General features: G+C 42.6%; 1 protein-coding gene across 2 annotated transcripts; it reads right to left on the bottom strand.

Annotated features, from left to right (window-relative positions):
• Nucleotides 1-1,215: 1,215 nt before the first annotated feature.
• On the bottom strand, nt 1,216-19,741 carry EIF4E3 (eukaryotic translation initiation factor 4E family member 3). Of its 2 annotated transcripts, none has more exons than XM_033071898.1 (7): nt 19,638-19,741; nt 9,759-9,831; nt 7,803-7,897; nt 5,745-5,805; nt 4,455-4,521; nt 3,284-3,439; nt 1,216-2,772 (listed from the first exon to the last, which is right to left on the bottom strand). In XM_033071898.1, exons 1-7 carry the CDS (start codon nt 19,709-19,711, stop codon nt 2,741-2,743), a joined length of 558 nt encoding a protein of 185 aa, XP_032927789.1. In that variant the 5' UTR covers nt 19,712-19,741; the 3' UTR covers nt 1,216-2,740. The 2 variants fall into 2 exon arrangements, with proteins under 2 accessions (XP_032927789.1, XP_032927790.1); XM_033071899.2 differs by lacking the exon at nt 19,638-19,741 and adding an exon at nt 12,139-12,263.
• Nucleotides 19,742-23,319: the final 3,578 nt, after the last annotated feature.

Raw genomic sequence — 23,319 nt, 5'->3', positions numbered from 1 at the left:
GGGTAGTGCCCGAGGGCTCCACTGCAGTGTGAGAAGCATCAGCCAGGGCTTGTTCCCACCCCAAGAGGGAAGCAGGTTTCTTTCATTCAGCTAGTCTGGAGTTTCTTTGCAGTCTGTCACCATGGAAGTTAAATGTTTTAATTTTACATTGAAATGCCAGCAGAAATTAATCTTGATAGGAAGTTGTAGGCACTTCTCTGATACCCATTTAAACAATTTAGAAGATTTTTGAAGTACTAGGGGGCTCATTTAATCAAGTTCAATAAAGCAAATCTCCAGGTGAAAATAATGAATATTTAAAAGAGTATAAAAATTAACTGTTCAACATAATTTGGTATAAATACATCCCTACAGATTAGGGATGAAAGGACGGTTCAAAAATTCTACAAAGCCTTAAAATCAATGGTTGCAAAATTCCAATTTGTAATTTGTCATGCTCCTGTGAACTTGCACTTGCACAGATCCAAGCCCAATCCTGGATTGTGGCATAAGAGACACTGAATTTTAGTTGAGAAGATATCCATCAACCCTTATTCTAAGTAAAACCAAAAACTAGTATTAGAATTAAGACATATGGAAAAAAACAAAATCCCGGATTTTATAGACTAGGAACTTAGAAGAATGAAAAATTTGCAACAATTTGAAATACAGACCTTGATAGTCAGCCTGTAACCCTGCCCTAGAGGGGAAGGATGTCTCTAAGTCTTTACCCAATGTTGAAGCAGAGGTCTATAAAGTTCTATAAAGTTAAAGAGGCACACTAGACAACAACATCACAATATTTGCCTGCAGTTGGATGAATAAGTACCTTAAACTGGAAAGTTCCAGTGACATCACCAGATCAGCCCCTTCTGCCAGCAGCTCCAACTCTACTGGAATCAACATCCATCCTGAAAACAAACCTGGGGAAGAAATAAGAGGCTGTGGCTTCTTTCCAAAAGTAAAAGGAAGCAGAAGGAGAGGTGCATGATTAATTCTCCATTAGTATTCCACTTACATTTCCTCCAAAGACAGGGAAATATTTCAAGTGAGAAAGCTTGCTCATCAAGCAGTTGAAAACATTTCTCCTCACTGTGTTCTAACCCTCACTTCCCTGAAGTCACTTTTCCCCTCCATCACACAGGCCTGGAGGCTGTCCAGGTACATCCCTGCAAGTATCCACTGTACTTCACACTTCTTCAATGAAAAAAAAAAAAAATCTAAGAACAAAACAGACAGCTTTTAAGAGAGTAACTTTTAATGTAAAATACACAGGTTTGAAAAAGCAGGACCAGTAGCATTTCATCCCAGAAAGCAATTACAGAAGCAAGATGCTTGGATTTTAGAAAATGTGTTTAATTAATAATGCTCATTAACTACACAGTTTTAATCCATAAATACAAGTTAAAGCTGTAAGTACAAGATAAAGTTGTAAAAAAAACCCTCAAATGTGTGATACTTATTTTTAAATTTATTTGATTTTTATGGCTACCTCTTAATATATTAAAGATGTGAAAAACAGTGCAACTTGAAGAGCTGCCAGACAAAAACCTCTAAAGGATGAAGGAGTGCTCAGCAGAGGGTATGTTCATCTCTACCTTGCAGCTTCTTGTAAAAGGAACACATCAATCTTTGGTAGCGTATTAAAACACCTCAAATAGTTAATATAGACAAACAATTAAAGGTTAACACTCATATTCCTATTCAAGCTGCAACACAAATTTCTTTACTGTACTTTTTGTTTATTTTAAAAGGACACTTAGGAAGTTTTGAGGGCTTGAAACTACAGACAATGGGGTCTCTTCCTTTGTACTGAAGTCAGCAGCAATTCTGATGCTGACATAGTGAGTGCAGACATGGGCCTGATGTACTTAAGGGAGTGGGAGGGACGGATCCAGTCTGTACAATTCATTAGAAAATATTCATGACACTTTTTCATGGATGTACAGAAAGGTACCATAAGAGAACATACAATATAAAACCATACAACCATTCCCTATCACCCTTAAATAAGAGTTATTCAGTTTGCAGAGTTTCCTACTGAGAAATTGCTGATTCTAACCTGAACAAGGGCTGCTGTTCTGAAATCAATACAATTAGAAGACATTAACATCATCCTATACAGGGTTAGTTCCAATATAAATGTGTTCTCTTTAATTGCTCATTTAAGCTCCCCTTTTCTAAATACATTTACAGTATGTGCTGTTGTCAGTGCAAGGCCAGATTACACTGAATATTAGAATAAATGCAGTGCAATTTCTCTCTCTCTTGGGACAAAATCAGTGAGTAAATTTTAACATGACAGGAATGTTGCAAAGTGAAAATTGAAAACACATTTCCCCAAGCCAGGATTCCTCTCTGTAGAGTGTATCTTGGAAAAGCAGCATAGCATCTCTGCATGGTTGCTTTTCACTAAGTACAGCACAGAAGAAAAAGCCAACTACCTTAAAGAAATGGGAACAGATATAATCCAGCTGAACAATAAGTGGCAAAAATATTTTTTAAAGAAACAACTAAGAACTAAAACCACCAACTCAACATGAAGGAATGAATCAGGTATTTATTGGTAAAGGCAGCTGTTGGTTTTTTTCATTCTCAGTAGCAACAGGCCGGTTTGAAATGTCAGAAACTCAAAAGGGCCAACCCCATGCAGCACTTCTGCAGGTCTTCCTTCCACCATCCTCCTCCTTGTCCAGACCAGTTCAAAACACCAAATAACAACAAATGATCTTGGCATACAATGCACTCAATGCTTTCCACGTCAGCCTTCGAAAGCATGATGATCTCTGTGGGCTAGGGAAGAGAGAAGGGGAAAAAAAGGGAATGGAAGCACATGTAAACTCTGTTAAAGAGTTGAAAAGATTAAAAAAAGAGAAGATAAAAATGCATAAATCAGTCAAGGGAGAACACAATGTGCCAACAAGGGATCTTTCAGAATACACTCTTTGATAATACATTTATAGGAAGCCTAAAAATGAGATCCCTTAAAATCCTGATTGCAAATGGTTCCTCTAAATTAATACTTAAATTGGACAGTATGTAGCCTTGAGAGTTACTAAGAGATTTGTTGAATTTGTGAATCAGGCAAATTAAACATGAAACAAAACAGATTGTACAATGAAATTAAAAATATCTTTTGAATGATAGTTAACTTCTACATTGAAGGGACGTAATTTTAATGTAATGACAGATGCTACATTCCTAAGTGATTAATGATGAATCAGGCAGGATATTCCCATAGAAATACCCTACCAGCATCTTGTTTTTCTAATGAAGGTAGAAATGAACAGCACAAAATACTTACATTTATAAAAGACTGCTTTAAAAGATGTGTGTGGGAGAAGTTGATGAATCTTTTGTAAAACGTTTGCTTCACTTGCCGAAGAGGAATTCATGTTCCAGACTTGCACAACATCTTCACGGTCACGAACACTGACACTAACCCCAATTACTTCATCATCTGCACAGAAGGGGAAGAAGCATTAAGGAATATTTTAAAAGTGAGACATGTCTAATTTGCTACTTGTGTATTATGAAACAGTGCCCAAAAGCTGGAAAAAAAATAAAGATGTGAAAAAAAGAGCAATCTCCAGTGAGGAAAATACCAATGTTCAAACCAGACAAAGTAGTTACCAGAAAGAAACTCTGTTTTTAGAAGTTATTGGAAATATTACCTCATGGTGTTTTTATGAAGTGCCATAGGATTATTCATCTTTTCTATTAGCATTCTTAGACTTGATTAGAAGGGAATCACAAGACTCCCTCCAGTAAGGTCAGCAACTTCTAAAGACAATTTACCTAAAGTGATGTCTACAAGCAGAAATGGGAGAATGAGGGTGAAACAACTAAAACCCCAGGAACAGTACCTGGTGGAGATCAGACACCAGCTTTTCCATACTTTGCTCTCTTTTTCCTTTACATTTTGTCAAGACAGCAACAGAAAAAAAAAAAAAAGAAAATAAAATTAATTAAATTGATAAAGCCCCAATCAGGTTGCTGCTGCTGCCAGTGCTGGTAACTCAGTGCTACACTGAAGAAGCCCTTTTTGGTGTGAAGTTCTCAGGATGCAGCTTTGTGGAGAGCTCAAAGGCCAGGCCCCAGCTGGGAGCAGTGGCTGATCCATGGGAACTCCATGGCACAGGAAAGGACCACTAACAATGCACAAAGGAGCTGTAAGAAGCACATGGCCAAGGGCAAGAACCACCTCTGTGGGCAGCAGAATTCATATATTTGCTTAAAGTGACCCCAACCCTACCAGTGTATAAAGGGTGTGAGAGACCACTTGAAAGGTTATTTCTGAACTGCTCTGTAAACCTGAGAAATGCCATTCTTTTTCATTAACTGATAGCCAGTGAAAGACAATCCCTAACAGGATATTCACTGTCACTGTAACAGCCACTTTTATCAGATATTCATGTTTAGAAGAGAAGCAAATATAGTGAAAAGAAATGATGGAGAAATGTCTCAGTCATTACCTGCTGCACAACAATCTGTAAACTGCTCTCCAATAGTTGCTAGCAGGAGCTCCTTCCAAACTGCAGCCTAAGGAGGCAGGAAAATGTTACATTGACATTATTATTTCTTAAATTAAAAGTTAGGTTTGCTAGCTCAGTTTTGGATGTCTTCTCTTTCTGAGGTTGTCTTGACAAAAAGGAGTATTTATTATAAGTGCATGCTGTGTTATATAATTAACTGTTGGGTCTGTACAAGATGGTTCATCTTAGCCAAGGAGATGCTGTGATGAAGAATGAAGCCAAAAAAATAAAAATGAGAAACAGGCATAAAGGTGTTATTTATGCTATTTACAAGGCACTGAAAGCTGACTGAAGTTCACCTTCAAGCAAACCTTTCAGAAGTGACTGAGGCCATGTGCTGCATAGTTTGAGAGATCAAAAGTACCTTCATGTCAAAAAGGGGCTGTCATTCAGCCTCTGAAAAACAAGGCCTCTGGGGTCTCTAAATTCACTGCCCAGTAATTCAGGCTCTCCAAACCACTTGTCACTTCTGACAATCTTCACACCTTGGATTATAGGAGGAAAAAGACAATTTCAATTTCAGTCTTTTGTGACCGCTTGGGACTGCAGGGGAGGAAAGCTGCAACTCACAAGAAAAAAGCCCACAGGCAAAAATCAATTAACTTTCAGCTGAAATTTTGAGTACCATCTTTCAGCATTTAATGCCTTCTGCAAGGCTGTCACATTTTTCTGACACTTCACTTTTTCTGTTTAAAGGCCTGATCCAGAGCACACTTACACACATAAACACCATGTGTGAAGAGGTCAAATCTCCTTTCTGTGGCAGTTCACAGAAGTTACTCACATGCATTTGATTAGAGAGGCAGAGAAACACAGTTATTTCATTAGAGCTCGAGGATATGTCTGAATAGACTTCATCTTTCACACTTTTAAATGAAAAAATATATAATTTAGCATAGATTATCAGGAAAAGGTATTTCTATTTTAATTTGCATGCCTGTAAGGATACAGTCGTGAGAACAATGGTGATTATAAATTACCTTGTTTCCAAACTGAAACACTGTAGCTTTCATTTGTTTTATAATACATTGCCAAATGTTATCAAAAGCAAAACATATGGAATTATTGAAAAGAAACTTTTGCTCATTGCCTTTAAAAGGGTATGGAAGTTAAAGTAGTGTTGTGTTGGGTGATGTAAGAAGTAAAAACCTTTACAACAGCTTTATCAAATAGAGTTTAAAGAAACTCCCTTACTAAACAAGGTCTGAGTACAGAATCAATGTAACATACCGTACTTTCTTTAGGGACCTTCATTTTCCATACACCTCCTTTGGCATTGCTTTCTTCTTCCCTGTTATGGGAAATAGATCAGTGAAAATAAACATTTAAATCCACATCTAGATAATCCTATGTTTGTGGTTTAATTTCCCCAGAAAAATCTCATCTGAAATGCAATTACTAACTCCAGGGAGCATGACTCTGACTTCTGACATCAGAGATAATTCTTTCATTGTTCATATGAAGTGTATCTCTCAACACCTAATCTTTTTCCTAAGTTTTGTGTATTGGAAAACACTTGTATTTTCCCTGACTACAGACCATCTTTGAAGTGGCTGCACACTGTATGGGAACGAGCCACAAAACAATTTTACATTTTACTATGGTAACCTTTAATTTTGGAAAACCTCTGGCATATTTTCACAGAAGCAGATTTTACTCTTCCCATTTACTCAATTTAATAAAAGAACATGAGCACACTTCATTTCAGTTTTTGTGACAGCTAGAAATTAATTGCCCTTATTAAAAAAAGACTGGAGCTGCCTGAGGTCAGGGCAGACATAACCATTAAACTGCCTTGAAATGACAAAGGCACAATGCACTAACCTGTGAGCTTCTCAAGTTTATTCTGTCACAATTCTTTTTCTAAGACTTTAAATTAGGGCTTCTAGTTTCCTGTTAAAACTCTGTAAAGGCCAAATTAAAGGAACAACCTAAAAATTCATCACTGGAATCTAAACCGTGTGACACCTATAGAGATTCCACAGGATCAATGATCTCCCATCAATCCTGACAGATGCTGGGACAAGAGAGGGAAACTTTGGGAGGACATCATCAAAAATCTGCATCCTCAATTCTTACTTCAGGATTTCTCTTTCTTTCTAAAAAAAAAAAATTAAAATGCTGAAATTGGCCAGCATACTGTAATGGTAGTCTGAGAAAGCTTCTTGGCAGTAATTATTGAAAAGTTAGCAAATTACTGATGATGAGATCAATCTCTTGCAATCCTTTTCCTAAAAATGCAAAATTACTTTGATAGGCTTAAATAAGTGTTTAATCGATCTTTTCATTTTACACCTCTACTAGTTGCTCAACAAATGAAAACTAAAAATAGGAAAAACAAACCCCAAAAAATCAAACCCTTAAATTCTCTCATTCATCCTTAAAAAGATATGAATATTTGAACACAATGGTCCAATTGATTTATACAGACACCAATGTTTTTTCATGCTCACTTTAGCTATCCTGACCAGTCACAGGATTTTCACAAAAGTAACACAGACCTTCAGATACACTTCACTTTAGAAAATTTACATTTCCAGTAGATTAGGACAGAAATCTCCTGCAGTCAAAGTTAGAAAACTATGATCAAATTAAAGCACCCTGATGCAATCACAATCTACACAAATGATGCCAAAAAGATCAAAACTCTTCAGAAAGTGCTGAGGTTCTGTGAGATGTGACAGAACGGCAACAGGAAGAAGGGATGCAAAGTTTGATTTCTGAAAGGAAAGCATCAATTATTTATACTTTATTCCATTACTATTTTACAATCAAATACGAATTTCCTGCAATGAATTACCTCTTAATGTCTTAAATTACTTTTAATCCCAGGTGCATTGGCATGTATAGGCATATGAAGCATAAACTTCACCTGTACTTTTGCACAGGTGAAAAGGAGTGAAGGACCATCACATTATTTCACCAGTTTCAGTGAAAAGAAAATAATGTGCAAACTAAATAAATTCAAATAGAAGTAACTTACTCTGTGGTATTCCTGAATTGATATTCAGAGTAACATTCTAATTTCTTAGCTTCTATTTAATAATCTAGTTTTGTACATTTACATCCAGAGGTGGACAATGAAATTACAGTCCGTGTTTTCAATAAAGACTCTTTGGTACAAGTCACTTTTAAACTGAACAAGAACCTCAGAGTATTTCTTTCATTGGTCTCTTGAGTTCAGGTGTTTGCAGCCAACAGAAACAAGACCCTCCTGTCCCACACCTTTCACTCCTGCAAGTTATTCCACTGCCCATTCCCAGAAATGTCTGCTGACAGCACACGTACCAAAGCGGGCGCCTTTCTCCCCGCATTAAATGGTAGCTACACCTCAGAGGTAAGTTTGTCACAGGAGGAATGTTGTTGTAGACACTCCAGAAATCCTTAAAAGGAAAAATATCAGTTGCATTAACACAAGAGAGTGTTTCATGCAGATTTATTTCCTTGCTAATTTTCTCTGAACCAATTACACATCCTTCTCCTGGAGAACGGGCACTTTCTATGTCATAATAAAAAGCTCTGAAAAGAACTTCTCACAAAATCATTTCTACTTTTATTTTTTTTAGATGCCAATCCTGCATATGTGAAGGTGGAAAAAACAGGGAGCAGTTCAAATGTAGATTATCCTTTTGGATACAAAGGGAAAAAATCATCAAAACCAAGTTACACTGAGTATGTCAGAACAAACCAGTACACAAAACTTCCTTAGCATATTAGAAAGATACATTTATATCAAATATCTACCTTGCATCATTATGATTATCCTGAGTTACAAAAACCCCACAAACAATAATTCTGGTGAACTAAATGTCTAACCAGCAACCCAACTAGTTTGTCTGAGGTGAAAGGTTTCAACCAGATGCAAAGAATCTGAGATGCAAATGTTAATACAGGAGTGGGGGAGAAATTCAAAGATTCAAGTTACCAGGAACCATTGGATTACTTCCCAGTATTTCTGCTGGTAAAAGGAGAAGCTGTCAGGAAGGTTTGGGGTGGATAAAAAGGCACCCAAAAGCAGTAGTGAGTAACAGGGGGGGATGGTTGAAGAGATCCCAATCTCTTCTCTCTTTATCCAACAGTTGTGAATAGAAAGGATTTTTAAAGACTTAAATTGCATCAATATGTGGTGATGCAATATTAATCATTAGTGCAACTCATTAACTATTATCTAGACATAATATTTAAGTATTATCTAATACATTAAGTAATATCTACTTAATCACTAGCACAACTTTAGAAACAAGGATTGCAACATTATGTGATAAAATTTTGTGGCCCTTGGCAACTCTGCCTAACAGCCATTACCTTTACCCAGCCACAAGAAGAAATCAAAGACTACTAAAAATAGAAAATCTTGGTCTGAAACACCCATTACAACTATGATCTTACTCTTAAATAGTTGTGTGCTTGCAGAAGAAAGAGCAGATGTACACTGGTAGATGGTTGTGGAAATATTTGAGAGCTCTTTCTGTCCTGAAACTAGGGACGTAGTTTGGAAGGTTTTGTGTTGGAAATCTCATGCAATGTATGAAGTTGTGAAGACCTTCATGAGAAAGCCTTATTTAAAACTTCAGTGGATTGCTACAGGTGTGTTTCTCAAAGAGAAGGGTCTGGCATTACCCTAAAATTTCATAGATTTAGTGAACTAGTCAGCTCAGCACTGAGACAAATACCAATTTGCTACACACTTCATGCTGTGGTATTAAAACAGAAATACAATTTTACTTGCAAGAGATGCTCACTACTAGGCAATGGCAGGTGACACAGACATGCAGAATTTCTTACTGCTGCAAGTATTACACAGTTTAAGAGTCCTTTAATTCATTTTTGCTAGTCTTTTTTTAGATACATACTCCAGGAGAGAAACCCCACCAAAAAAAAGCCACATGCTGCAATTTTTAGTCTTTGCACAATTAATTTCTGTATTAGAAAAGGGAGAAAAGGCTGGACAGATATTTAAAATACATCAAATAAAATAATTCTATGTACTAGTGGAACCGAGGAAGGTTTGAGAATCCAGCATGCCCAATCCAATACGCCTCCTCCTTTTCCCATCCGGAAATCCAAATGGAACTCAAACACTGACTCAATAGTACAAACACACAGCACCAGTAACACTCACGTTTCACACCTCAGGTAAGCAAAGCCACGGTTGTGACTCATCCTGGAGGAAAAACAAAACTTGAGGTGTGAAGTTACATTAATAACATGTGGCAGCTCCTGTAGCAGAGCCAGACGCCTTACCTGCACTGTTTGTACTGTATAAATCTTCTTCAAATTTAATGCACATTCAGCTGCTGTTGTGCCAGGAAGTGACCTTGAAGACAAAGCACTGATTAATTAAAATATTTATTTTATCAAGGAGGGAGAGAAGGGAGATGGAGAGGGAATGTGAATCGCATGAGTGTGAAGTTGAAATGTTCACATGTCAAAGGGGAAGTCCAACTCCAAATCATTTAAAGATAGGACTTAATGTTCTTTTATACTTGCACATAAATTACTATTTGCCAGGTAATTAATAAAACTAAACAGAAGTATTAAGAGTTTTAGCCAAGCGGAGCAGTGCGGCTCTCAGAGCTACCACACACCATCAAAGCTCTGCTGTTCACAGGGGATGGGCTACCAGAAGGGAATCGCATGATCCTACCCCGAAATTATTTCCAATCGCATTTCATACACCCCAGCCCCCGTTTTTAGCGTTTTAAAGCGCTCCCGGTGCTTCACGCTTTGAAAAATAAACTGATCGGCACACCGTGTGCTGGCCGCTAGGGCCGCTAGGTGGCGCAGGCGGACAGCCGGCGGGTACGGGGAGAGGGCACGGGGAGAGGGGCACGGGGGGAGAGGGTACGGGGAGAGGGAACGGGGAGAGAGGGCACGGGGAGAGGGCACGGGGAGAGGGCACGGGGAGAGAGGGCACGGGGAGAGGGGACGGGGAGAGAGGGCACGGGGAGAGGGCACGGGGAGAGGGCACGGGGAGAGAGGGCAACGGGGAGAGGGCACGGGGAGAGAGGGCATGGGGAGAGGGCACGGGGAGAGAGGGCACGGGGAGAGAGGGCACGGGGAGAGGGCACGGGGAGAGAGGGCACGGGGAGAGAGGGCATGGGGAGAGGGCACGGGGGAGAGAGGGCACGGGGAGAGAGGGCACGGGGAGAGGGCACGGGGGAGAGAGGGCACGGGGAGAGAGCACGGGGAGAGAGGGCACGGGGAGAGGGCACGGGGAGAGGGCACGGGGGAGAGAGGGCACGGGGAGAGGGCACGGGGAGAGAGGGCACGGGGAGAGGGCACGGGGAGAGAGGGCACGGGGAGAGGGCACGGGGAGAGAGGGCACGGGGGGAGGGCACGGGGAGAGGGCACGGGGAGAGAGGGCACGGGGAGAGGGCACGGGGAGAGAGGGCACGGGGAGAGAGGGCACGGGGAGAGGGTACGGGGAGAGAGGGCACGGGGAGAGGGCACGGGGAGAGAGGGCACGGGGAGAGGGCGCAGGGAGAGAGGGCACGGGGAGAGGGCACGGAGAGGAGGGCACGGGGAGAGAGGGCACGGGGAGAGAGGGCACGGGGAGAGGGCACGGGGAGAGAGGGCACGGGGAGAGAGGGCACGGGGAGAGGGCACGGGGAGAGAGGGCACGGGGAGAGGGCACGGGGAGAGAGGGCAACGGGGGGGAGAGGGTACAGGGGGGAGAGGGCACGGGGAGAGGGCAAGGGGAGAGGGCACGGGGAGAGAGGGCACGGGGGGAGAGGGTACAGGGGGGGAGAGGGTACGGGGAGCGGGCATGGGGAGAGGGCACGGGGAGAGAGGGCACGGGGAGAGAGGGCACGGGGAGAGAGGGCACGGGGAGAGGGTACGGGGGAGAGGGTACGGGGAGAGGGCACGGGGAGAGAGGGCACGGCGGGAGAGGGCACGGGGAGCGGGCATGGGGGAGAGGGCACGGGGAGAGAGGGCACGGGGGAGAGAGGGCACTGGGGAGAGAGGGCACGGGAGAGGCACGGGGAGAGGGCCACGGGCGGGGAGAGGGCACGGGGAGAGGGCACGGGAGAGAGGGCACGGGGAGAGAGGGCACGAGGGACGGAGAAGGGCACGGGGAGAGAGGCACGGGGAGAGAGGGCAAGGGGGAGAGAGGGCACGGGGAGAGAGGGCAACGGGGGAGAGGGGGCACGGGGAGAGGGGGCACGGCGGGGAGAGGGCACGGCGGGGAGAGGGCACGGGGAGAGAGGGCACGGGGAGAGAGGGCACGGGGAGAGAGAGCACGGGAGAGGGCAACGGGGGAGAGAGGGCACGGGGAGAGAGAGAGGGCACGGGGAGAGGGCACGGGGAGAGGGCACGGGGAGAGAGGGCACGGGGAGAGGGCACGGGGAGAGAGGAATCGGGGAGAGAGAGAGGGCACGGGGAGAGAGGGCACGGGGAGAGGGCACGGGGGAAGAGAGGGCACGGGGGAGAGGGCACGGGGAGAGAGGGCACGGGGAGAGGGCACGGGGAGAGAGGGTACAGGGGGGAGAGGGCAACGGGGAGAGGGCACGGGGGGGAGAGGGCTGAGGAGAAGCGCGAGTCCCACAGGTCACCCAGTGAACCTCCCTAACTCCAGGCAGTTCTCCCACCGCCGGCAGTGATGCCTTCAAGCCACACGTACCATCAGCACGGCCTGTAAAGCCCAGATCCTTGGGCTGGTCTCACTGCCAGACACCCTGGTGCACCAGGTGTGGTTCAGTTTCTGCTCCTCACCCCCAGACCGACCATCACCAGCTCCACCCAGAGCTGCTCCTCTCCCTCAAGGGCTTTCAGAGAAGCCATAAGAGGAATGGTTGTGGTCACTTAGTTTGTTCAGCCTGGAGGAGACTGATGGGGAGACCTCGTTGCAGTCTACAAGTGCTTCATGAGGGAAAGCCAGAATGGCTGGATATCAGGAAAAGGTTCTTCTCCCTGAGGGTGGTGGGACACTGAACAGGCTCTCCAGGGAATGGTCACAGTCCCATGGTTGCCAGAGCTCCAGGAGCACTTGGACAGAGTTCTCAAGCACAGGGTGCGACCCTTGGGGATGGTCCTGTGCAGCACCAGGAGTTGAACTTGATCCTCACAGGTCCCTTCCAGCTCAGGATATTCTGTGATTCTGTGATTCATCCCATCATCTGAAAGGTCTTTCCAACCTAACTGGTTCTATTTATAATCTTTTTCTCTACTCTTCAGCGCATGAGACATGGGATGGTGCATCCACACCCCCAGACATCCCTATGTTCCTGTCACTGTGCTAACAGTGCATCGTAACACCCACCTTAAAATTCCCAGCACACAATCCCACAGGCACAATTTTGGGGGAATGAGGTCAAAATTGCTGAGGCACATTCATTTCTTAGAACTAGAAACATTTTTCTTTCCCTTCAGAAGCTGAAGTAGGTTTCTAAAGAAAAACGAAGATCAAAGACAAAAGCAACCTCCCATTGTGTCTCAGAAGAGGAAACAAAAATGTGTAAAATTACTAAATCTGGAAACAGAAGCAAGAGAGCAGGTTTAAGGAACAGAAGAAAACGCAGCTGTTGCTCGGGTAGCAGCTGAAGAAAGGATAAAAGCAAACCAGATCTCAGCATCCCTCCCTGATACATCTGATCAGCATGAAATATGTCCAGGGAAACTCTGAAGTTACTCTCAGTTGTTACAGATATAATTGAAGCTCTGGGCAAACCCTAGATATTCATGTAAAGGAAGAATTTAATATGCAAAACTACTGAACAGCATCACATCTTCAAAAGTCTAATAATAGCTCTAAGGTTCTTTCAAGGCTCCTATTAAAATAAGCTGCTTTAAAAATACATACAAAACCAGCAGAAAATACCACCCAACTTTTTCAGTATAAAACAGGCAAATTAACATCTGCTTTACTATTTGCCTGTTAATTACCAGAACTAAGAGCACATGGTGGAAGTGGCAGGAAACAACAACAAAAATGAACAAGAAATCGCTGTGGCACAGCTTGTAGTCCAGTGGCTCATGAACTATGAGAGCTATGAGAACTCCCATGAAAAAACTGATAACTTAAAACCAGCAACAAAAAAATCTGTCATCAACATGATAAAAGGAATTATCATAGTAAGGTTTGGAGATCTGGGGTTTTTTAGTATGTGTGTTTTGGCATTCTTTATGTACACTTTCCACTCAGCATTAAACAGCAAAAAGAGAAAATCACAGTATTTTACAGAAACAGAGCCAGTCTGATTGCTTTTGAAAGCACAAAAAAAGAGGTTAAAAATTCAAGCAGACTTTAAAACTTATCAAGTGATTTAACTATTTGTCAGTAGAGAGTAGAGGATTCACAACCAACTCCCCCTTGTTCTTGCTAACCATACTAGCACGTCTCTACCAACACCTTGTTCCATGTAGAATGGAACACAAACAGGTAAAACCTGAGATAAATTTTGCTTCTTTTTTGTCTCACCCCACTGCCAAGAAATTATTTCTCTTCTGGACTATTTCTGCCACTGGTGGCTTAGCAGTCACCAAAGCATCTGGCATCACATATGTTGTACAACAGATACTATCATCACTTTATATATTGCTGATACTGCCACTGAGTTGCTTCAATAGTAAGGTCTACTCAAATAAAAGATTAAAATGCATTCTCTAGCCATAGCCTTCAAAGGTTACCTACATCATCATGGTAGCCATTTAGCAAATTTAATGCCATTTAAAAGAGCAGCAAAGATAGGTAGACAGAATAGACCACTCCAAGGTTATAAAATGGTTCATTTTGATAGTTGCAAATAACATTTTCCAGAGAAACTGTGATCAGCTGGCAGAAAGCACCAACCAACCAGCAATTACCTATTTTAAAAGTTATGGTGAGTGACCATTTATTCCTAGTAACCTGCCTGGTAAGTGCTCCAGGCCCACCAGATTACAGTGTTATCTCAGCTTTCATTCAGCTCTGGAAAGTGTCAGTCATTTATGGATATGAGCATGAACACCCAAATGTTTTTATCTGAAAAACAAACAATCAAACAAAATCCTACTTAAAAAAACGTAATTGAGAAAATGATGATGCATCAATTTAAAAGTTCAGGATCATTTGCACAAATTTGGTTTAATGCATGATTGTAAGGCAGAGACAGTATTTTAACAGACAGACAGAAGAAAAAAACCTTGAATTTCCTGTAAAATTCAAAAGTTTAAATTAAGTTAGCAGAAATTATAGATGATTTTCAAGTAAAAGAATCTGTAGAAATTCCTATTTCTGTAACTCTCCAGCAAAAACTTGCACTACAGGGTAGGAGTAGTAGAAGGGTTGTGTACTTTACTAAAAACCTCAGTACATGTGCCACTACAAAACAAGACCCTGCAAATATTGACCCTTGAAATGAAGCCAGGATTCTTCCCATTCAGATAATTTTATTGCCATCAACAATACAATTAATCCAATGTGCCCTACTGACCTGTCAGTTATTGCCATGGTGAACAATTCATTTCCAAGAACTCAACAGGCCCTGCCAATCCCCATGAGCACAGGAACAGAGAGGAGCTGGATCATGGCACCAGCCTGGCACTGACAGATCCTCTGGGGTGGAAATAGTTGTTCTGGTCAGCACTTCACCTACAGTTGTGCATCTGGGTTTTCCATGGAGGGTCTGTACATAAAATATTTCAGTGGTTCCCCTGGTCTGCCTGTTTCATGCCCTGTGATGCCACTGCATCTTCAGAACCTTTATAGGAGAAATTCTGGTGCAGTATCAGGACTAATTGAATTTCCTAAGCAGGCCAGATCTGCTGTACAGCATCTCGTGGTGAATCATATGGGAATATGGAAACAGGAATAATCTCCACAAAATGAATCCTAATGCCAGCTTTCTTTGCTACTCCTTCATTATTCCAGCATGAATAAAGAACAAAGGATACAAAGATAAATTCCATTGTTTTATCCATGAATAAACCTCCAGGTGGTTGTGCTTATGTTAATTTCTGATGCTGAACTGTAGCTTTTCTGTTTTTCTGCAAAGAATTAAGTATAGAAGTTGTTTCATATGTGCTCACACTGGCCTTTGTTTCCCAGTGGGAATCTCATCACAGCTTTAGTGGAAGATTTAAAGCTGCCAAGCAGTTTTGAAAATACCCCTGTAAGTCTTAGCCACAACTGCTTTTGGTATAAATAAGTAAAATATTTACTTACAAAGCATAAAGTCAAAAACATGCTGTGGCAACTAAATAAATCTGGTAATCCATTTTGAATACAAAAACTGATTTCAAGCCATCAAAGCCTGTCAAAATGCACTTACGGGATTGAACATTCTTATGATATTAACCATCATTTTTCATTGTAAGCCACCTACTCATAAGCTGTAATAGATGAAATAGATCATCCTAGATAAATAAATTTTGCTATAGGGAAGAAGGGAAAAAATTGAGTTTAGTTTCAAATGTCTAATGTGTTCAGTTAGGAAGATTAACACATTATTAAAATGGTTCAGTTATCAGAATGTATCTACTCAGTTTTATATAGAACTCATCTACAACATACAGAGAGAAAAATCAGCGCATAAGGATAATACCACATGTAAAAATATTTGTCTTTCCTGGACAAATAACACTGCTTATTTGACAATCTTTATACACATACTTCCCCTCACAAAGACACTGAAGAGTTAAACTATTCTTGCAAGAGAATTAAGATTATCTAAAGGGCATTGTTCGAAATCAGGCAAGAAAACAGGGCAAGCAGGCCATGATCCTGCAAAGCGATGGGAAACTGGGAGGGGACACGGCCAAGACAGCTGACCCCAGCTGACCCAAGGGATACTCCAGACCATCTGACATTGTGCTCAGTACATAAAGTGGGGGAAGGAGGAGGGATGTTTGGAGTGATGGTGTTTGTCTTCCCAAGTCACATGGGATGGAGCTGTGCTCTCCTGGAGGTGGCTGAACACCTGCCTGCCCATGGAAGCAGTGAATTAATTCCTTGTTTTGCTTTGCCTGCGTGTGCAGCTTTTGCTTTCCCTATTAAACTGTCATTATCTCAGCCCACGACTTTTTCAGCTTTTACCCTTCCAATTCTCTCCCTGATCCTGCTGGTGGGGGAGTGAGCGAGTATCTGTGTGGTGCTTGGGTTTTGCCTGGGGTTAAACCACACTGTGTGATACCCGGGCTAAGTGACAGTTGGGATTTACAAATTTTATTAAGTAGGAGATTTGCATCATGTCCTCGTGTGCATTAAAAGTATAACCATCTTCACAGCTTTGTATTTACACAAATATCACACCCAGATCCACAGCCCTAAATCCTATTAAGGGATGTTTTCAAGTGCATAAGGTGGCTAGTTATCCAGGACAGCCCAGCTTTGATGGGCATGTCACTTGACTTTTCCTTTTGGGCAATTCTGGTGTTGAATGTGCTACACAATAGTGACCAGATGGCAATGCTTGTATTTTATTTGTTAAATTCAGTGATGCATATTGACACTTCATTGTAAAAATAACTGAAATGTACAAAACCTAAGAAGGCAACCTTTCTTTCAGAGCCAGAAGCCACTGTGAGCAGAACCAGAGTCTTCCTGGGATAAGCACAAGTGTAAAGAGCCAATAGGATGATGAGCTTCCCAAGGTGGCACCAAAAGTCCCCACAAGCCTTGTTGAAATTCCCCCTGCCCCCAAGATCACTGCAACAAAAATCCTACCAATGAGACACGTAGGTATGAACTTGGAAATCTGTAGAATGGACAATATAAACAGCAGATCTAAACTCCTGTCTTCCAAACTTCTAGCACTTGACCTTGGAACATTTTAACAGTTAAAAAGGAAATCTCATTTGTCTTAAGAGGAAAACACCTGCCAGTTTCTCTGCACCTTCTTTGGAACAGCTGACCTGCAAGCATTTAAAGACCACAGATAGGATCTCTTTTGTCAAACTGGTGAATATGAAGAAAGCTTCATGTTCATTTTCCTAAGGCGTTTACAGGGCAAGATAGCAGAGAGCACTATCAGATGGTTGCTATTTCAGACACGGATACCAAGAAAGGCTTAGCACTAGCGGGAAATGCAGATGCCCTGTGACACGTGAGGGATGATGGCAATGAACCAGACCTGGTCATAGGATGCCAGCCTCCAGATGTTCAGGCATTCACAGAAACATGTGCTGATGTAGATAAACAAAGGTTTTACTTCTAAAGCAGGAGATGGATCCAGTGCTGCTATGATAAAAGCAAGGCCGTGAACCCCAAGGGTAGCACAGCACCAGTTGCTACAGAAAGTACCACTTAGCTGATGGATATTTATTTTAACAGCGTGACTTAATGAAAAGATATGTTTTAGAGATCTTAAAATTGCATGTCATAGATCTCTCTCACAGTAATTTAATAGAAAGAGATAACTATGTATCCATCTCAACATCTATTTATCTTTAAGCATCACTTCTTCCTGCTTTTCTCTGCAAGTACAGGGTAAAACGTACCAGCGGTGAAAAATCAATACCATCTCCTGAGGAAACAGCACTGCTCCACACTAGGTGCTGCTGAAGTAGGTTAGGGAAGTGCCCACAGTTATCTTCTATGGAAAGTCCAACTGATACAAGCATTATCTTCTACAGAAAGTCCAACTGATACAAGCATTATCTTCTACAGAAAGTCCAACAAGCCTAAGCCTCCATCAAATCTCTGTGGATGTACCAATAAATGTCCCAGCCACTTCTGTGGGGTTCTGCAGAGATGTGAACTTCCACACATAGCAATAAAGTAAGATCATGGTTCTGTCTCTTGTGTGCTTTTTAAATTATTTTTGCCTTGTTTGCTGTCATTCTTGTTCCCTGCCCTTATTCTATCCTTATTACTGGTAAACAAAGCACATGTTTTGTGTATATATGGTTCCACTTTTTTTTTCTTATATACACACTCTTATTTAAAAGTTAAGAAATAACAGTACTAATTAAATGCAGTTACATGTGATCTGAAAAGTAAAGAAAAAAAAAAACTAAAGAATAACTGAATTTTAAGAGTTTAAAGCATTGTGGAAGTAAGACTTAAGAAAAAAAAATGGAAGTACTCAGGAACTCAACATGGATTTTAACTGCTGACACTGATTAAAAAAATAGACATGCTTATCTCCACATGGCGTAGGTAAACAAACAGACCTGTTGGTGACTTGATCAAACACAAGTTCAAATGATGCTTTCTAAAACAAAGACACTTAATACACCTTGGATCCCAAACCTGACCATAACTGCGTCACGACTGCAAAAGGAGTAATCAGAAATAACTGATGGGTTTGCTTATTAGATTTGAATTGCTAGACCTGAGTTTTCAACAGTTCCTTGTTATTTCTCTGTCATGAGTTTGAAAGTTACCAGAAAAATATCAAAGAGGGAATTTTACCAGTAGCCTGGGGCACTATGTTCAGTGGTAGAAAAGCTGACAAACTTCCCTTCTGGAGTAGGGAGAGAGGAGAAATACACCAAAAAATTGAGAAAAAGAAGCTGTAGATTAAATAACAAGATGCTAGAAAATACATGCTAAGAAAACAACATCAAATGCTGGAAAGAAACTTTCTGTTTTGACTTTGGCACTTGTTCCCTGTGCCTTGCTGTGTGCACCACAGGGGTGAGCTCCCTTGGCAGCCTCTTTCCACGGCATTAGAGGCTCAAACTTCAAGCAAACGAAATGTAATAAGAACCTGCAGGTAATTAGTAAATTTTAGCTAATCCTTCAAAACATATCACTTCGGATTTTAAGAACTGATCGCTTGCAGGAACCAAACCTGCTATTAAAGGGCTGTAAGATTCGGCATGTCACGGTCGGCGGGACCAGGTCCGTCTGGGGCAGCAGGGATGCACAAACCACAGCAGCAAAGCGCAGCCTTTACCCTCCTATTCCCGGGGCTGGCAAGCGTCATCTCTAAATTCAGAGCTCAAACCTGCACCCCTGGACCGATGTGTGTCCGCTGAGCTACAGAACCGACAGCGTTTCCAAACCAGTTTCTCTACGCGGTCCCGATGGGGACCGGCACCGGGACAATCCCTCTCACCAGCACATTTCCCGTACGCAACCCAGCATTAACTTCCCGCATCCAACCTTGGAGGAGCGAACCGCAAATCCCAGAGATGCGCATCCCTTCCTAGAGGGATCTGGGGGTTTCCCGGCTGCAGCCCCCCCACCCCACTCACTTGTCCAGCCAGAAGGTCCACGGCGAGTGCAGCGGCAGCCCCGGCGCGCCCCGCCCGGGGGGGCTCAGCGCCATCTCCGGGCGGGCGGGGAGGGGAGGGGACAAGGGACGCTGCCAGGAGGGAGCGGGAGGGACTGGGGCTTGGAGGAGACACAGAGAGATGGGGACGATGTAAGACGGGAAGGACAGACAGACAGGGTGGTGACAAGAGATGGGCATGGCCAAGGGACCTTTGGAGAGTATGGGTGGCTCCTCAAAGGGACACAGGCGCTCGCTCCATCCCGTTGTTGCCTCTCCTGCAGGGAACAGCTGAAGGGAATCGCTGATCCCGTTCCTGAGATCTTTACAACAACCCACGGGCACGAGGTTTTGGGGTACAGGGGTCCCCAGGGCCAGCACCCTGCACCACAGCGCTGCTGGCACCCCCTTCTCTGCACAAACACAGGTCACACTGCAGACCTCACAATTCTCAGCAAAATAACCTTCGTGCTCAGTTTGGCTTGGCAATGCTGACCAAAACACTAAATCTTTAAAAAAAACCCCCAAGTTTTAAGACAAAATATTTTCTACGTTCGCACAGTGAAGGGATGGCTACTGTGCAGAGTGACCATGGATGGAGACCTTTGCAAACTTAGCGGATAATAATTTTTCTGTTTCCCCATCTTCTCCACACTCCATTTAATTTACATGCCTGGCTTTAAGGGAGATGTTCCTCACAATCGAACATGGACATGTGCAACCCCCCTCACATCACTTTTAGAATAGTACTTTTAAATTAAGATTCTCCCCATTAGGGAGAACATTAGGCCTGTGCACAGTAGTAAAGTTAAACACCCACATAAGTGATAACAGGATCAAAGACCATGAATCACATAGATTTCTTTGCAAGCATATTTAGTAGGATGAATAATTTTATATATACTTCATCCTAAAAGAAAAATCAATAAAGACACCGTCCTTTAAAGAAATAAAAATCTAACAGTAAGAAAGGGCAGAGATCACCCATAAAAAGCAGTCTGCAGTGACGATGAAGAAAAACAAAAAGTTAATGATTGTTGTACAGATGGAAAATGCAAACTGCTAATCCAAATTAAATAAGATCTGCAAAACAAGTCACACCATCTCTTGCAATTTATTCCTCTTTAAATAGAAGGCAAGATAATGACCATTTGGAAGAGCCTGGAATCTAAAAATTCATTGGTATGCCCACTCGGAGAGTTTTCTCTCTATTTTAATGATGAGCCCACCAAAAATGTTAATCCTGAAAAAAAAACCTACAATAAATGGCTGTATCTAGGCACAGATTTTCTCAGAAGAGCTGGAGAAGACAGGAGGAGAGGAGGAGAGTGCTAATTTCCTATGACCCAAAAGAGCCACATCTTGCCTCTGTGACTGCCAATGACACATTTTTGGTGTCCTCTGCTGAGGTTGCCAGCACAGTATTAAATTTTGGATATGCAGCAGCATCACTCTGGAAATAAGGCCAACCCCACCAGACCATATTACAAAAAATAACTCTGAATCCAGCACCTGCCTCTGATGGAAGGACACACTTCAGTGAAAACCCCCAGATTCCATTAAGAGGGAGCTGCTCATCAGTTAAAACATTACAGCTCATGGTAAAAACAAATCATTCTCTTATAAACAACCTGGGCTGCAAAGAACACTATAGAAATAAAACCCCCACACCTCTGAGAGATGGAGTGAGAGCCAGGAGGCACAGCCTGTATCATTATTCCAAATGAGAGATGTAAACCTCGGTTTATTCCTTATTTACATCGGTAAATACCAGGCTTCACAGTGGCACAAGGAACGTTGGGGGAATCTCAACTAACAGTAAATTAATTTGGCTGTGGAGGAAGGGCAATCACAGGATGCATCAAATTAATGCATCCTTTGCCTACAGAGACTTCTAAGAAGTCGTGACACAGAGAAGGAGTCTCCTGAGATGAATCTCACAAGGAAAAATGATCACGAGCACAGCATCCTGATTCTGCTCAGCTACCTCATGCTGCCAGCACACCTTGAGTGAAATCATTTTGGAGATTAAAAATCCCAGGAAGTTATTACTGCTTTCAGAGAGGTATTTATAGGACTTGAATTAAAAATGTATTTTATCGATGTTTGCTACATATTTGGAAGGTTTCTTTTTAAGGAAACCCTGGTGATGTCCCCTGTGCTCTTTGTACCTTCTCAAGCAGCTTTACCAGAAGCAAACTGTGCAGCCCTGTGCTACAAGATGGTGCAGAAATGAGTTGCTTAAAGCTCACCACCACAGAAGGGGCTTGTGGCTCCATTCCTACATCTCCTCCCAGCCACATCTTCCTTTCCCTTGCAGGGCTCTCCAGGTAAGCTGCTAATTTTCTGCTAAGGAAAGCAGGACTGTGGTGGGGAGAGCAGGAGTCAGGTCAGCTCGTTTCCAGTGGCTAACAGGTGAAATTTTCCCGGGTAACAACTGAGAAAAAAAACCAAAAAAAACCTACAAACTGAAGTGGGGATACACTCTGCCCCATATTACGTGCTCCTACCACTGCTTGACTGCACCCAGTTTCAGGCACCTGAACCTTTTTGCTAGACAAAAACCCAAATTGCCCCATGTTGGCATGAATTAGAGCTGAAGAAGGCACATTATAGCCCGAAGAAACAATAAATACTTCATACCTCTTTCCTTGGTTTTATTTGAGATTTAAATCCCTACCCTTATAATCCTTGCTGATCCCAAAATCTTGACAGCAATGGGTACATTACATGTGCTTGAAACATTATTTGTCTGTTCCAGCAGATTTTGCTGTAGTCCCTGCTCCCAGCTGGTGCAGGAAATCCCCTGCTACAATACAGTGGTGTTTTGAGGGGGCAGAATGCCTCTTAAAACCATCAGGACCTTCCTTTCCCCCGCTGACAGTTGTGCACCATCACTGTGGCAACAGCTATGCCTGCGTACATTAGAAATATTAGGCAAGAATTAGGCTTATTTTAGCTATATTCTAATAGTAGCACCTGGAAGGGAGGAAGGGAGGAAGGGAAAGGGAACAAGCACCATATGAGCAGTCACAGTGCATTTCCACCCTGGAAATGTTCCACAGCAGTCTGAGGCGACAGGTACTGCACCTTAAAAAAAAATCTAAGCAATCACCTGGCTTTGTTCAGTGCTGCTGACAAAAAAATGAATGGTGTGAAACCTTAGCTAGACCTTTCTCCAGCTGAAGATCCTCTTTTTCACTCTGAGGCAGAGCTGGTTGGAACATAAACCTTCCTGGGCTTGAGGGATGGCTGGAGCACAAGCCTCGGCTGCTGTGCCCAGCTGCTGCTGCCTCACAGCCTGAGCCAACAGCCATGAAATGTAATTTCTCTACCAAATGCTGGTGTCACGATCACTTGCTCTTGAAACACTGCCTGGGACTTCAGAAGCATATTAAGTAACACAGGAGCTGCTTCTGAGAGGTTCCCAGGAAGATAAACTGATCAACCGAGAGCTGAAGCAGAGGTGAGGATGAAGGGATTTTCGTTGATATTTGCTTCCAGAGGCTTAAATAAATGTTTTTTTAAACCCTAAAACACAATATTAAAGTGTTGAATCCCAATGCTTTTGGCAAAAGCTCCCTCATCTAGGAATGATTTCATATCAGCCAAGCTGTTAAGCAGAGGTTGTCATGGAAACAAGTTTTATTCAAATGATATGGCCA

Source organism: Catharus ustulatus, chromosome 13 (assembly GCF_009819885.2).
Source record: "Catharus ustulatus isolate bCatUst1 chromosome 13, bCatUst1.pri.v2, whole genome shotgun sequence".
Classification (NCBI taxonomy): Eukaryota; Metazoa; Chordata; class Aves; order Passeriformes; family Turdidae; genus Catharus; species Catharus ustulatus.
This window is presented reverse-complemented; position numbering and strand designations above follow the sequence as displayed.

Excerpts from the sequence above, each read along its gene's own strand:
- EIF4E3 (XM_033071898.1), bottom strand. The coding sequence starts at position 19,711 with ATGGCGCTGAGCCCCCCCGGGCGGGGCGCGCCGGGGCTGCCGCTGCAC. Across the intron at positions 7,898-9,758 it reads ATACAGTACAAACAGTGCAG|GATTTCTGGAGTGTCTACAA; the intron begins GTAAGGCGTCTG and ends TTTCCTTTTAAG. Across the intron at positions 3,440-4,454 it reads TACAGATTGTTGTGCAGCAG|ATGATGAAGTAATTGGGGTT; the intron begins GTAATGACTGAG and ends CCTTCTGTGCAG.